Genomic DNA, 14126 nt, shown 5'->3' with positions numbered 1-14126 from the left:
GCGCCAACACGCTACGACGCAAGCGATGTGTGATGTGAGAATAAGGCGGGGCTTGTACGGGCCTAAATCGCGCACGTAAACATCAGACGGGGACCACCGACTGCGCGGTCTCACCGAAATACGCGCAGTTTAAATCATCCGACGCCACAATTGAGCCACAACCAGACCGCAGCTGCTCAGTACTGATACCCGACTAAGCCACTTGGACGTCCGGCCACTGGTACCGGCGACTGTGGCGATCCTCTGGGCGTGTAGGGAAGTGTTCTGGGCGTCGACAACACGAGCCTAGCCTGCGCTGTGGCACAGACCCCGGCATCGCCAGCCAAGCAGCGATCGGGCCGGGCTAACGTCAGTGATCCAAACACGGTGTGGTTGCGGAGAGCCTACTGATGCAGTTGCGCTGAATGGTTGCCGCTTGCGGCATACCAGTTCTCACAGCAGCGACGGACGCCTGGCGCGGCCTGACCGCGGCTCGCCGGTCCGGGGCGGCCTGTCCGTCGGACGCGCAGCCGCCACCGCCGCCGCCGCCGCCGCGCCCGGCCCACCGACAGCCGCCGTGCCCGGCCCACCGACAGCCGCCGCTCCCGGCCCGCCGCGCCCGCCGTGCCCGCCACCGACAGCCGCCGTGCCCGGCCCACCGACAGCCGCCGCGCCCGGCCCACCGACAGCCGCCGTGCCCGGCCCAGCGACAGCCGCCGCGCCCGGCCCACCGACAGCCGGCTTGGACGGCCTCGCGATGGCGTCGCGACACGCGGACGTCTGGGGTCGAGAGAGCGGCGGATGCACGGCATCGGGCTCGCATTGGCGCGGCCCTCAGCACGGCCGGACGTCAGCCACGTCGGCCACGTCAGCTACGTCAGCCTCGTCAGCCACGCCAGTCGCGTCAGCAGTCCCGATCGCCGAACGTCAGCCAGGCCTTCGGCACCGTCTTCACTCTGTCGCCGGATGGCCTGTCCGTCTGGTGCGACCACGCCTGCCAAAATGCAACGTCGTTACGGCAAATTGTGGCTATCTGACATTGATTAGATCTGATAGATTGCTGAAGTCATTGTTTGCTTGACCTTGTCGGCGGCACCTCTGTCCGAGGACACACTCAGGTTCCATCAGCTACCTAGAGCGCTTAATGCAGCTGTAAAACAAGTAGACATTGCTGATAATCTGACGCACCTCACTATTTAATATTGCATACCTATGGACAATCTGATTGGTCATTAACCACAGTTTGGTTTTGGAAATACAAACCATAAAATGAAGCTGACACGCTATCACCACTAGAGAGATGTTTAAACCTGCCCAAACAGGTCGCTTTTGAACATTTCTCTTTCTCTTTAATCTTACTGCTTCAGGCGTTTTCCCCAACGGTGATGCAATATGCATGGCTCAGACGTAGCTGAATATCACAAGATTGAGAAGATTGTGCCTGTCAGAACGTTTCCCGTTGCGTGATAAGGGATGACAGGCCAGCCACGTCTGAGGCCGCCCAGTCTCGTTGTCATGCATTGATCCCCTGTTGACGGCGCCCAATCGTAACGTCCAATTCGGCCACTTGAAATAGATCGTTCTCGTAGCATTGGCGGCGACTGCGGACCGTCCTGCCACGCCCGTGGGGAGCAGACGCGGAGTCTGGCAGCTAATGCAATGGTGATGCTCTTCATTCATGTTGTATGATCCCAAAGCGTGCAGGGGTTGTCTGGCCAGACACGTACTGAGCACTCGGCGGGCAAATGCTTAGAGACGACCAATCTGGCAATGGGAGCGTCACGACATTAGTGTCGCGGCAAAAACTCTTATCGGCAGGAATGCAACGACTTTAGTTAAACGCGTCATCTCTTCTACTGCAAAAAGTCATACAGACTTTACTTGTGGCGCCGATAACCAATGCAGCTCATTCGCCCGTAAAATCCAACAGCTAGCTAGCTGATTAACTAGGCCTTAATTATACGCGACATTACTTTTGCTGCGAAAACATATGCACCTCATCCGGGCTAAACGACAAGACTTACGTTTGAGAAGCTCACAACCGTCATCACTGCTACTGCAAAACTAATGCACCCATTTCTAATACGCGGCTTAATTCCTACTTCAAAACTCATAGTCAACATGAGCGCTACACGAACTACACACTAATTCACCAATGTCGTGTGTGTGTATTGGGCTCGGCAGTGGAAATAGTGTCGCAGCACTGATGTTGGTGGGAGTTTTTGCTGCAGGATCTGTAAAAAAAAAAAACAGCCCGAGCTAATGTAAACAATCCAATTTCTATGCGGATTTCAGTCGATGCATTTTGAGATCAATTTCTAACACAGATACATCTTGAATTCAGCATTATCATCCACCTCCCAAGAGGTAAAAAGTCATGGGCCTGGATTGCATAACTAGCCTGTCACCTAAAATATTGAGGTGATGATGTCCGCTATTGCTGAATCCCAGTATTTTCACGCCGCACTGTACTGCGTGAAACGAACATTTCACACCCAGTGCCAGTCCTATTCACTAAAACTTGGAGGAAGTCTCCACTGAACGGAGGAGTCACGTTCCATGTGGCGAGCTTAAGGTGCACGCAACGAACTGCTTAATGAATGTGCAGCGCGAAGTCGTCAGGTCAGGAACTCGGATACAATAAGAAGTTTCCAAAATACCACGCCCAATTTGGCACAACCCACCCATAAAGCAAACTACGGTGATGGCGCACTGCACTAATGCTGTCGCTCTAGTGACGTCATATTGATGCGCCGAGATCTATTTGTCCCGTCGGCGGTGATTCCGCACACGACACCACGTGGTGTCACCCAGGGCTCCGTCCGATCTGTCGGCGGTGACCATTAGCTTCATGTAGCATGACGTCACTCAGGGCGACCTCCGATCTGTTTGTGGTGATCCGTACGCGACGTGATGTCACTCGTAGCACCGTCCAATCAAATGGGATTGATTCCGTGCATGACGTGACGTCACTCGGAGCTCCGTCCAATCCGCTAGCGGCAGTTCCGCGCACGACGCAATCTTCAAGGAGAGCGCTTTTCGATCCGTCAGCGGTTACCCGATCAGTCAGCCCCAAACGGACATGACGTCACTCGGAGCGTATTCCAACCTATAAGCAGTGATCCCCGCGGACGCCATGACGTCATGCCGGAGTAACGATCGAGGCTCGGTCCTCGTTGTATCATTACCTTGGATTCTCGGTAAACACGGCGACTGGACGGCGATTAGCGAGCGTACACAGAAACACTTGCGGGCGGCCGGGCAAGGCTTCGGGCCGCTCCGAGGACAATGGCGGTGCCAAACATGACTGACGCTGCCAAGGAGTGGCGTGCACTCGCCGCAAGTTGATGTATTGGAGCGCACACGTTGATAGATATGTACGCGTAATTGATTGTTCAAGAGACACACCTCTGGGGGGAATAGAGGCAAACGGAAGCAGAGTCCTTCGAGGCTTAATTCACGAGGTACACAATACCGTGTGTGGTTTACGCAACGGCAAACCGCCAACCCATGAAAATGCGTGTATGTAGCATAACCATTGTTATCGCTACATCCGCGGAAAGTTTGCAGTTAACTTATTCCATAGAATGCCGCTACACAGCACTTCTGAGAGCCACCACTGCGTGTAATCGCACGCTCCTTAAATGTTCCGTTTTTTACCAAAGGCGGGTTAGGTTAGCCTGAAAAGGCAGTGCAACGAGATGTGAGACTTCAGCAATTCACAGTAACAACAGCCGAACTGCTGCGTTGAGGACGTTTGCAGTTCTATCAAACGGGAAGGAGGGGGACGGGATCTCTTCGGAGGCACGACGATGAATGCGGCGGCAGCAAAATTGGAAAATGAAGTAACTCAGCTAGTGTTGCTATAGGCTTGAGCTCAGCCATCCGAAAGAAAATGGGGGCGTTAATATGCAGCAACGCGCAGCCATTTGGAGAAAACGACTCAGAGAAAGCTGCACGGCGCGTGCGTGTTGCATGCGCAGCGTATCTCACGAACGGAGCGCAACTGGTGTCAAATGTCCGTTACCGCCACCTGCTGTGTGAAAGCTCAAACACCGCTGCAAAACACCCTTGCAGGCTCAAGGAATGTGTTCAATATTTTCAAAACCGACAAAATCGAAAAATGCAGATGTCTGGCAATACTCGTTATCCTTGGGGCATTTCTTTCTTCGACATTCTCAACTGCCGAGGCCACACGGCGTCGCCTGCCTCCCACCCTGGCAGGAAGGGCGGGCACCGCGGGATACGGGCCCCGTACCTCTGGTTTCCCAGACACGCAGTAGAAGTTACTACACTAGCAGCACCCTCACCCTCCTGGTCATATTCAGTGGGTACCCTAGGCCATAAGCCAGCAACGGCCGGACAAATGGGTCTTAACGAACGTTTATCAAGCTGGTTCGGGCAAAATTAAACTTGTTTCGCATAAAATTATGAGCGGGCCGTAATAACAGCTGAGTGAAAAGAGCGGCAACTGGGGAAGGCGAACTAAATGTCCGCTGAATGCGTTCGGATTTAACATCTGTCACAACGTTACACATTTGAAATGACAACAGCGATAGGAAAAAACAGGCCCACGAAACAGGCATTGTACAATTCACAAAACAACCAAAGGATTGGACTCAACAAGTCATCTTAGTCCAACATCTATGCTTCGCGGGTCAGGTCGCCTCGGTAGCGAACCACGGCCCCCTCCCCCTCCCCCGTGCCACAGGTCACGCAGAGCCCGACCTTGCGTTATGACGAGACGGCCGGCAGGACGGCGGAGACGCCCGGCTCGGCTGCGGCGCCGCTCATGTGGCTGCCGCACAGGCAGACGGCGCCGCGGGACGGCGACTGCAGCGCCATCGTGCTGTACAGACAGGTGGGGTCCGGACAGCGGAGAGCGCCCAGACCCCGCCGGCCGCCGCCGGACGCCGGCGCCGACTGGGGCGAGGAGCCAGCGCCCGGCACGGCGCCGACGGCACTGGTCGGGAGCGGCGCCGGATCGGGACCGGGGACGGGAGCCGGCGCCGGCCGCAGCGGGGAGGCTAGGCCGGGCAGCAGTGCCGGGTCCGGGCTTGGGTCCGGAGGAGGGGTGACGGGCAGGCTGTCGGAGATGACCGAGCGGCGAAGAAGCTGTTCGGCCTCGGGGTCGGCACGCGCCGACCGACTCCGGCCGGGTCGGCTCACGTCTGCACCACCGCCAGTGGGCCGGCTCTCCTGTGACTCACGAGCAGGCGAGGAGACACGGCCACCTCCGCCTGAAACAGCACCACGGCACGTCAGATGGAGACACGGTCACCTCCGCCAGAAGCAGGACAAAGACACGTCAGATGGAGACACGGTCACCTCCGCCAGAAGCAGCACAAAGACACGTCAGATGGAGACACGATCACCTCCGCCAGAAGCAGCACAAAGACACGTCAGATGGAGACACGGTCATCTCCGTCAGAAGCAGCACAAAGACACGTCAGATGGAGACACGGTCATCTCCGCCAGAGGCGGGACAACGGCACGTCAGATGGAGACACGGTCATCTCCGCCAGAGGCAGGACAACGGCACGTCGGATGGAGGCACGGTCATCTCCGCCAGAGGCAGGACAACGGCACGTCAGATGAAGACACGGCCACCTCCACTCTAGACAGGTAAGCTGCACGTAAGCGTGCTGCTGCGAAACAGTTTCCGGGTATTGGTATCGTAGTTTGTAACTTACAGGCACCATTCACCTTCCTCGAGGAGTGCGGACGCACTGGCCCACAGCTTCAACACGCACAGTGACACTCCTCCGAGCCGCCAAAAAATACAGCGACCTTCGACTCCAGCCTTCCGCAAAGTATGAGCATCATAATTAACCCTGTTCCTCGGGCCCTTTTCTGTATCGAACAAAACCAGCCTCGCACGATTGACAAGCTCGTTCTTCCTTCTTTCCAACTGAATGACAAAGCTATGTGTGCATGCTACACAGATTGTGTAGCATGCTACATAAGTCGGTATAGTTGTACAGCAGCTGTATAGATTGCTTCGAACTGTAGCAACTCACCCGGTGATCATTGTCGGGCGGGCGTTTGAAGTGCCGCTCATCTACAAAGGTGAACACCAAGCAAGCTGCCGCATGCTCAGCGGTCTGAATAATTAGAAAACTTCCTACTTCCGACTGCTTTCTTCAAAATCAATCTAGTAGGCACTCCCGCTTTTGTTAAAGCCTGAAAATAATTTGAGGAGGTATTTGAGTGACTCCCTCATCAATAATGATCGTTGAAGTCCAAAAACTTTCGAAATAAAATAACTCACAGGATCGGAGGCCTCGAAAGTACGTAAGTTGAGCGATACCAATGTCGTAAGTAAGTGATGGAGAGCAGATAGTCCGCGACCAAATGCCTTTAAACTACGAATCAAATACTTGATACTGAAACATTGCCGCTACGGGTGTTTTATATCCAGGGTAGCATGTGCCCACACCAGATATGACCCAACTATACACACCCCTTAATTATCATCAGGGACAGAGTTTTTATATCCGCCACCACAATGAATATCTTACTAAAAATGCTGCATGTGACAGGGCGAAATATATACACAAAGTCTAGGGTTCACACCATTGATAAACTGCAGCCAATAAATGGCGAATTGGAGTCTGGAGCGATACATTTTGACAGGCTGCAGTGTGACATGAATGCGAATGGTGTGCAAAGGCCACGAACAGCCATTCACTGCACACTGATTGCAGTCAACCCAGACATTGTCGTGTCTGGACAACGGCGGCCACTGGCAGTATCAGGCCGGGCCGGCCCGCCGGTGGTCCGGCCGCCCGTGGTCCGGCCGCCGGTCGTCCGACAGCCACCGGCAGCGGCTGGACGGGCCGGCCCGCCATGGGTCCGGCCGCCCGTGGTCCGGCCGCCGGTGGTCCGGCTGCCCGTGGTCCGGCTGCCGGTGGTCTGACGGCCACCGCCAGCAGCGGGACGGGCCGGCCCGCCATGGGTCCGGCCGCCCGTGGTCCGGCCGCCGGTGGTCCGGCTGCCCGTGGTCCGGCCGCCGGTGGTCTGACGGCCACCGCCAGCAGCGGGACGGGCCGGCCCGCCATGGGTCCGGCCGCCCGTGGTCCTGCGGCCACCGGCAGCCGCCATTTGTCCGCGATAACCATGTGGCTCCACTGGTCACGCTAATGGAGCGCGATCCCGACCGACATCGCCAGGCCCGAACACAGGCCCAACACGCGCCCACGCTGGCGGCGCCGGCGGCAGGGCTCTTCAAGGATCAATTTTTCAGGACTCAGTGCCATACAACCCCCCAGTCTAGCGCTTTGACAGCGAAGTGAAAATCCAATCGGGCCCGATGCGTCACGGCAGATCCATACACCAGCCCTACCCAGCGTCGACGGTTACGGGCACCGGGACGGGTGCGTTCGTCCACCCGACTAGCACGAGGGCGTCAGCTGGCACCTGGCCAAAGCGGTGGCCCTGCCTCGGTTAGACCCCGCTGTGACACTGCACGGGTTGTAAAAAATCCGTGATCAAGCCGTCCCATGGTAGCTTGCAGACAGCATGCACGCTCCCGTGACCTGGGTCGGGCCACCTCGGGTGGTGGGTGCAGGGTGCAAGACAGCACGTACGCCCCCGTGACCTGGGTCGGGCCACCTCGGGTGATGGGTGCAGGGTGCAAGACAGCACGTACGCCCCCGTGACCTGGACCAGGCCACCTCGGGTGGTGGGTGCAGGGTGCAAGACAGCATGCACGCTCCCGTGACCTGGATCGGGCCACCTCGGGTGTTGGGTGCAGGGTGCACGCAACAAACTCCGCTAAGCAGATGCTTTGAGCTCTCCCAAAGCACCCGTGTGAACCAACGTGCAGTATTAAGTATTCCATGAGAATGGGTCCTTCATTCTAGAGCCTTTCAGCCATACAAATCATTGAAAATTAATCATTAACCGGCAGGGTCATTGGAAATAACTAAGCAAAATGTAGTTGCAGTTGAGTTTGTAGTTGGGTTTATTACATTTCAGCCCAATGTCACGCGACGTGGAAAACGCGAAACGTGCCGGTGCGTTTGGGACTTCTGAAAGACAATTATTTACCCTACAATCCCTTACCATCCGTTTGTCCCGAACAACTGCTGCTGAATCAAATTTAATCCCAGCACGTGCCACGTACAGCTTTGCGCACTGCGTTCAGCATCATTCATTGATTAATACTAAATGCATGTATCTATTCAGCCGGTGAAGAATCCTGGCAGTCAGTAACGTCAGTAGAGTGCTCCATTTTAAGATGGGGCTTCATTTTGTCCGTCCTCGAGAAGGTCAGCTGCTACCCTCACGGACCGGGTCCGTGATGCCTTAAGCTGTCGCAGCGGCACGTACATCGAGTCAAGCCGGAAAGGAAATTTTCTCGAAGCTATCGATCTGACGGAGAACTGCAATGAAATTCATTGCGTCTGGGAAGGCTAAAATCTATGACGAGCCGTCCCGCGAAAATACATCATTTACGAAACCAAACTATCGACTCCAAATACCAAGGTTGTAAAATGCCGCCAGGGCACAGCCTATCAGGTGGGCGATGAGAACTGACGTCCAACAAGGCTGGCGGCGTGGCAGCTAGTCCGGTGATGACGTCAGACGGTCGACGGCGGCCAAGGGATGGAGCCCTCGCCCACAGTGGGTGCCGATACAGCCCGCGGCTTTGTTTTGAAATGCCTCCCCAACTGTTTGCTGCATCTTAGTGGTATTTAAACCGACTGAGACACACACATCTACGTTTCTGGTCTCACGGTTGTGGTGTGCTGGTGTCTCAGGCCACTCAATTATTTTCCCGTTCGGAAAGGTCTGCACCACGAAGCTATGTTGAAAATGAAAGTTATATCTACAAGGTACCGTCTGCGACTCATAGTTCTGAGTACGCCAAGGCTGGCGTACGGCTCAACAGCATTGAAATATCTTTTTACAGCAAGCCAGTGTACTTTTGTGCCTGAATATTGCAGGAACAAGGCCACTGGATGTCGGAGGTTAACCTAGGTAACCTAACGTCACCGCTTGGAAAGAAATAGTGGCACCCTCAAGCTGAGTTCACTTTTCTCTGAGGACATGCAGATGGTTATGTGGAGACGCTAAAAGCGTTCCTGATGTCGTTCATTGCAGCCTGCCACAAGTCGATCGCCGGGGATAACGCCAAATAACCCGCATGCAAGCAGTATTTCTGCAGTTTTGCTCTAAGGATCTGTAACGAAGCGGAAGTGGTAGTGTACCAGCACCCCAGTTCTCTGTCCGATCAAAAAATGGCGAAACACCCAGTGTCGGCGAGGGCCAACATCGGTACAGCGCTGCACTGGAGCCTTTCCACCACACCCTGCACCACCGCACGGGGGCGTGTCGCATGTGCCGCTCCAAACCACCCAAACCCCGCCGGGCCCCCACCGCCTGCAGACACCCGGTGGCCTTGGGGTGGGCGTCCCGCCGCCACCCTATCAACGCGGCTCCGCGGCCTAGCAGTGCTCGGGGAGCTTACTGGTGCCGACGGGCTCACCGGCCGCCGAGAGCGGCATTGGCACAGCCTGGCAGGGCTTACCGGCGGCCGGCGGCGGAGCCCATGGCCACCGGCCCCGTCTTACCGACCTGCGCCGACAAGGCGGCGCGCATGGGCCCCGGCTTACCGGAGCGGGAGCGGAGCGCGGCGGGCGTGAGGCGGCGTACGGCCGAGGAGAGGTCGCGGGCGGCGGGCAGGCCGGACGGCCAGCGGCGTCGGTGGCCCGACGTCGACGGCGGCGGCGGCGGCGGCGGCGGCGGCTCGCTTCGCGTCGGCTCCGGCTGCGGGCAGAGGCAGGGGCTGCCGTGACCGTCGGTGGGAGTCGATACGGGCTCGACGCCGCCGCCGCCGCCGCCGCCGCCGGCCGCGCGGCGCTGCATTATTGATGCTGCGCCGCGCCCGGTCGGACCCGGCACGTCACCACGCCTAGCCAGGGCTAGCCCAGTGTTAGCCCCCTGCCCCTGTCGACACAGCCGGCCGCAGCTAGCGACACGTCACCCTCCCAGTGATGCCATTTGTCATACCCAGTCCTTCATCAATACGACCGGTTACACCTAGTCTTTCCTGCCGACGCGACAGGTCACAGCACCCGGTCACACCCGTCAATACGACCTCTCACATCCAGTCGCTCGTATCGATATAGCCGATCGCACCCAACCTTTCCTGTTGATACGACCGGTCAGGCCCAGTCCCCACCCCTGCTGATGCCACCGGTCACACCCATTCCATCCCGTCAATAGGCCTGAAGCACAGCCCCAGGCGGTGCAGCGAGGGCCTCAGGCTGGCTCGGCGGCCCCTGGCTCGACATGTGACACTCACGTCACGGGTCAAGATACGCGCCGAGCGATACGCATTCGATACGCAGCCGAGCCCCCGCTGCTAATTCTGATCAGGAATGACCGTCTCGAGAAAACGTGATCAGCTCTGGCGGTATGCGTAACCTGGAGTTTAAGAAGGCTTCAGCATCGCGCGACCAGTAGAGCCAAAGCTCTCACAACAGGAATAATAACAAAAGCTGATGTGAACGGGGCTTACGGAATGCCAACTGCAGTGGCTCTTTGCGCTAGAAAGAAAAGACCAGACGAAACTAGGCGCATGTCGCTACCAGCATCAGGACAATGCAGTGTCAACAAGACCACCCGCATCCCCCAGAAACCGATTTACTGCGTCAACGGGAGGCAGTCAAACTTGTTACGACCAGAGCAACAATCGCAAGCTTGTGTTATAGTTCCGTTTGCCGTTCTCTTACCGACTACCGTCAAAGGCCCCTCATGGATGTTTTCATACCATGACACACTACGAAAAGCAGCCCATCAAGAAAGATATCTGAAAATACCCGAGCGTCCTCGCAAGGAGCATACCGCAAGAGCTTCTGAGCGAAATATGGTGCGTCCTATTGTTCGCTGTGAAAGAGCCTCCCATAAAGGTGAAATATCGTGGTACATAATACTATATGTGTGCGAGACGGAAGCCCGCTGGGGCTTAGTTGGTCATATGCGCTTCAGTAGCCCACTGCAATGGGTGCGGGGATAGGGACCGGTTGGTGGGCGACTGCGCGAGGCGCAGGAGCGCTTGCCAATCGATACTGGTCTCCAGGTAAGGTCCGCTCCTTCATCGCTCCCGACCGTTGTCTCTCCCCAGGTGACAGTCGCCCGCCGTCTGTCTGGTCTGTGTCCCTCTCCAGGCAGGGCCGGTCCTGTGGCTGTCCGGCCTGTACCCGCTCCAGGCAGGGCCGGTCCTGTGGCTGTCCGGCCTGTACCCTCTCCAGGCAGGGCCGGTCCTGTGGCTGTCCGGCCCGGACCCCCTCCATACAGCGTCAGTCTCCTGGCCTGTACCCTCTCCATGCGAGGCCAGTCCCCTGGCTACTCAGCCTGTACCCTCTCCATGCAGGGCCAGTCTCCCGGCTGTCGGGCCGTGCCCCTCTCCAGACAGGGGTCGGCCGCGGCGCCAGCGGCCGGCTGTCACGGTCGAGGGGCACGCTGTCCGGACCGGTCGATGTCTGTCCGGGACGGTCGATGTCTGTCCGGGACGGTCGATGTCTGTCCGGGACGGTCGATGTCTGTCCGGACTGGTCGATGTCTGTCCGGACCGGTTCTGGTGATGTCTGTCCGGACCGGTTTGATGTCTGTCCGGACCGGTCGATGTCTGTCCAGACCGGTCAATGTCTGTCCGGACCGGTTGATGTCTGTCCGGGTCGGCTGCGGTGCCAGTGGCCGGCTGTTACGGTCGAGGGGCACACTGTCCGGACCGGTCGATGTCTGTCCGGACCGGCCGTGACGCCGCGCGGGTAAGTGCCTTGGCGGGGCTGACCCTGTTCGTGGCGAACGCTGCTGTCGCTCTGTTGTCACTGGCCTATCCATAACTGTGCCAATGAATACCAATGATGGCATCGGCCTTCGCACGAGGACCGCCGGAAAGGCATTTGCTTTGCCGGCTGGGTCAAACACTGACGATGTTTTTATTGAGCTGTTGTGCTGACCTAGTGTAAGCTGCTTGGGGGTTATGGCGTTCCTAATTTCGCCCGTATGCGTAATGCATGAAGCCCAAAATGGCGGAGCTGGCGATCATGTGCACGGAACAAACGTCATCAGCGCTGGGTGCGCTTTCCTGCCGTGGTCTCAGGTTCTCGCTAACCAGGGATGGTTTGTAAATTCAGTGACTCTGTAAATGATAACATACTTGAATGATACGCGCAATCTCATTACAAACACAACCAATTGCAATTGCGAACGCGGTTTCCGCGTGGAAAGCGCCATTGAGAGTGTGGTGCATGTAATGTATTGGCTCCGCTACACTCTGCCCTCGCCTTCTTCCCAACAGCACCGTCGCGCCTTGTTCGGTGGCTACAATCTGCTGATCCACCGATACGGTGGTTTAATATATAATGCAAACCAAAATATTTCCGTCTGGGAAAGGGACATTTAAACAGTTCGCGCATAAACGATGAATCGAATGTTCGCAGCAGCTTCATACAGCTGTAGTGCTCGTTTTCAGATGGGCTGTTCAGAAAGTTGCAACTTTCATTATCTCCTCACATATAATGTGTATAATGTCTGATGTGATGCTTTTTAAATGACGCAGCTGAAAATTGAGGTTGCGTAGATCAATGTTGGCCAAGTTCTTCAGTGTTTTCACTCTTCTCATTTAATCTAATTCATGCTTTTTCTAAGCTACCATTGGTCTGTTAACAGCGGATGCAAACAACGAATAAGGTTTGCAAAAGGTATAGGAATTATCAATGGCAGTGAGGACATAACCCGTTTTCACGAAGAGTTACGGTGCAAAACTTAAAAGCTTTTGAAAGAAATTCAGCATTTTTTTCTAGCCACACACTTTTTTAATAGCGATTTTCGCAAGAATTGTTTTGCAGAGATTTAACATATTTGATAAGACGTACAGCTTGATCAAATTGCGGTTTGCTAGCTTTAAGTAAGGTTATGCTTCTATAGACAGGGAGGATGCCAGACCTCTTTCTCCCGAAACTTAACAAAACCTATAAAAAAACATTCGGCAACATCTTTGGCACGGAAGCGACAAAATAAACACTTTTACATTATAGCGTCCGAGTTCATAGGCATGCAGTACATACAAAGCTTACTCACAGCACTTACAGAGCTTGTTTACAGTACTAACAGAGCTTACAGGGCTTAAATTCCTTAACATGATCTAAGATGAATGTTCTTTGAATAAAGTGATCCTCCAAGCGCGTATCGCTCCACATAGCACTGACGAGAATAATCATAATGCAGCATCCAACGCCCTCGACCGATTAACATTGCTGGTTGCCAGGCCTAGTATTTTTCTAGATTAAGGGTGAACTAGAGGCATGGACTGGAAATGTCTATAAAGGGTCTCATCTGATACACCAAACTTGTTTTTCGTTATGTACACGGGGTTTACCTACCGCATGTTAATGGAATTCATGAAAACAATCTCTGTCATGTCAGAGTGTTAAGTATGTACTAAAATTTCATAGAAATATTTTAATGACTTCAAAAACTTTTCATTATATCAATCTATTGTGAAAAGGTTATTGCGTCATTCCCGGCGTAACTGCCAAAAATGTGTAAACATGCATTGATAAGATGCAGACGGGATGAATAACCGGCATTCAAACTGCCAAAGTTATTATCAACCGAAAATAAATGTTCTTTGTTTGTGCTAAAAGGATTCGACTATAAATCATGGCAACATACGGAGCTGTTATTTTAATGATCGGATCGAGGCCGTACGGTTCAGCTTTAACAGTCGTTGTTGGTCAGGGATCTGGGCGAGTTCAAGATAATCAATAAAATCAGCGCATCTGCTGCAAGTAGTTGACGACCCATGTGCGTTCAGGAATCAATAATTAGGCCTTTGCAGAGAAAATAGATTCCTGGCCAAGCGTGCTCTGCTTTGCTTGGCAGACATGTGCTCGGCCCCAACACGTCCGCGAAGCTAGCCTGTCAGTGGCCTAACGACCGGTGACGTCACTTCCGACCCCAGCTGACCGTAAAACGGGCCATCTCGGCGACGCCACGCCACCCTGTTTGCCGGCCCCCCCCCCCCCCCCTCACCAGATCTGGCAAATCTGCGCCGCCGCCTATTTCTCGGAGTCGGCCAGCCTGACTGCCGGATTCCTGGCTTCCGGAGTAACCAGGCCTCACTGACGGCT

At 55.3% G+C, this 14126-nt stretch overlaps 1 protein-coding gene across 2 annotated transcripts in view; it reads right to left on the bottom strand.

Annotated features, from left to right (window-relative positions):
• Positions 1-697: 697 nt before the first annotated feature.
• LOC119109650 (potassium voltage-gated channel protein Shab) overlaps positions 698-14126 on the bottom strand; it is a gene marked incomplete at its 5' end in the record, with an annotated part of 29141 nt that continues 15712 nt past the window's right edge. Inside the window, 2 exon segments of one of the 2 annotated variants that reach the window (XR_005095445.1) lie at positions 698-973; positions 4708-5219. Coding sequence is in view for 1 of the 2 variants with exons in the window: in XM_037233365.1 (XP_037089260.1) it covers positions 884-973; positions 5190-5219 (120 nt within the window). 2 annotated transcript variants of the gene reach the window in all.

Source organism: Pollicipes pollicipes, unplaced genomic scaffold, assembly GCF_011947565.3.
Source record: "Pollicipes pollicipes isolate AB1234 unplaced genomic scaffold, Ppol_2.1 Scaffold_7231;HRSCAF=8579_pilon_pilon_pilon, whole genome shotgun sequence".
In the NCBI taxonomy this organism is placed as follows: Eukaryota; Metazoa; Arthropoda; class Thecostraca; order Pollicipedomorpha; family Pollicipedidae; genus Pollicipes; species Pollicipes pollicipes.
Note: the sequence above shows the minus strand (reverse complement) of the source record. Positions and strands in the feature narration are given on the sequence as shown.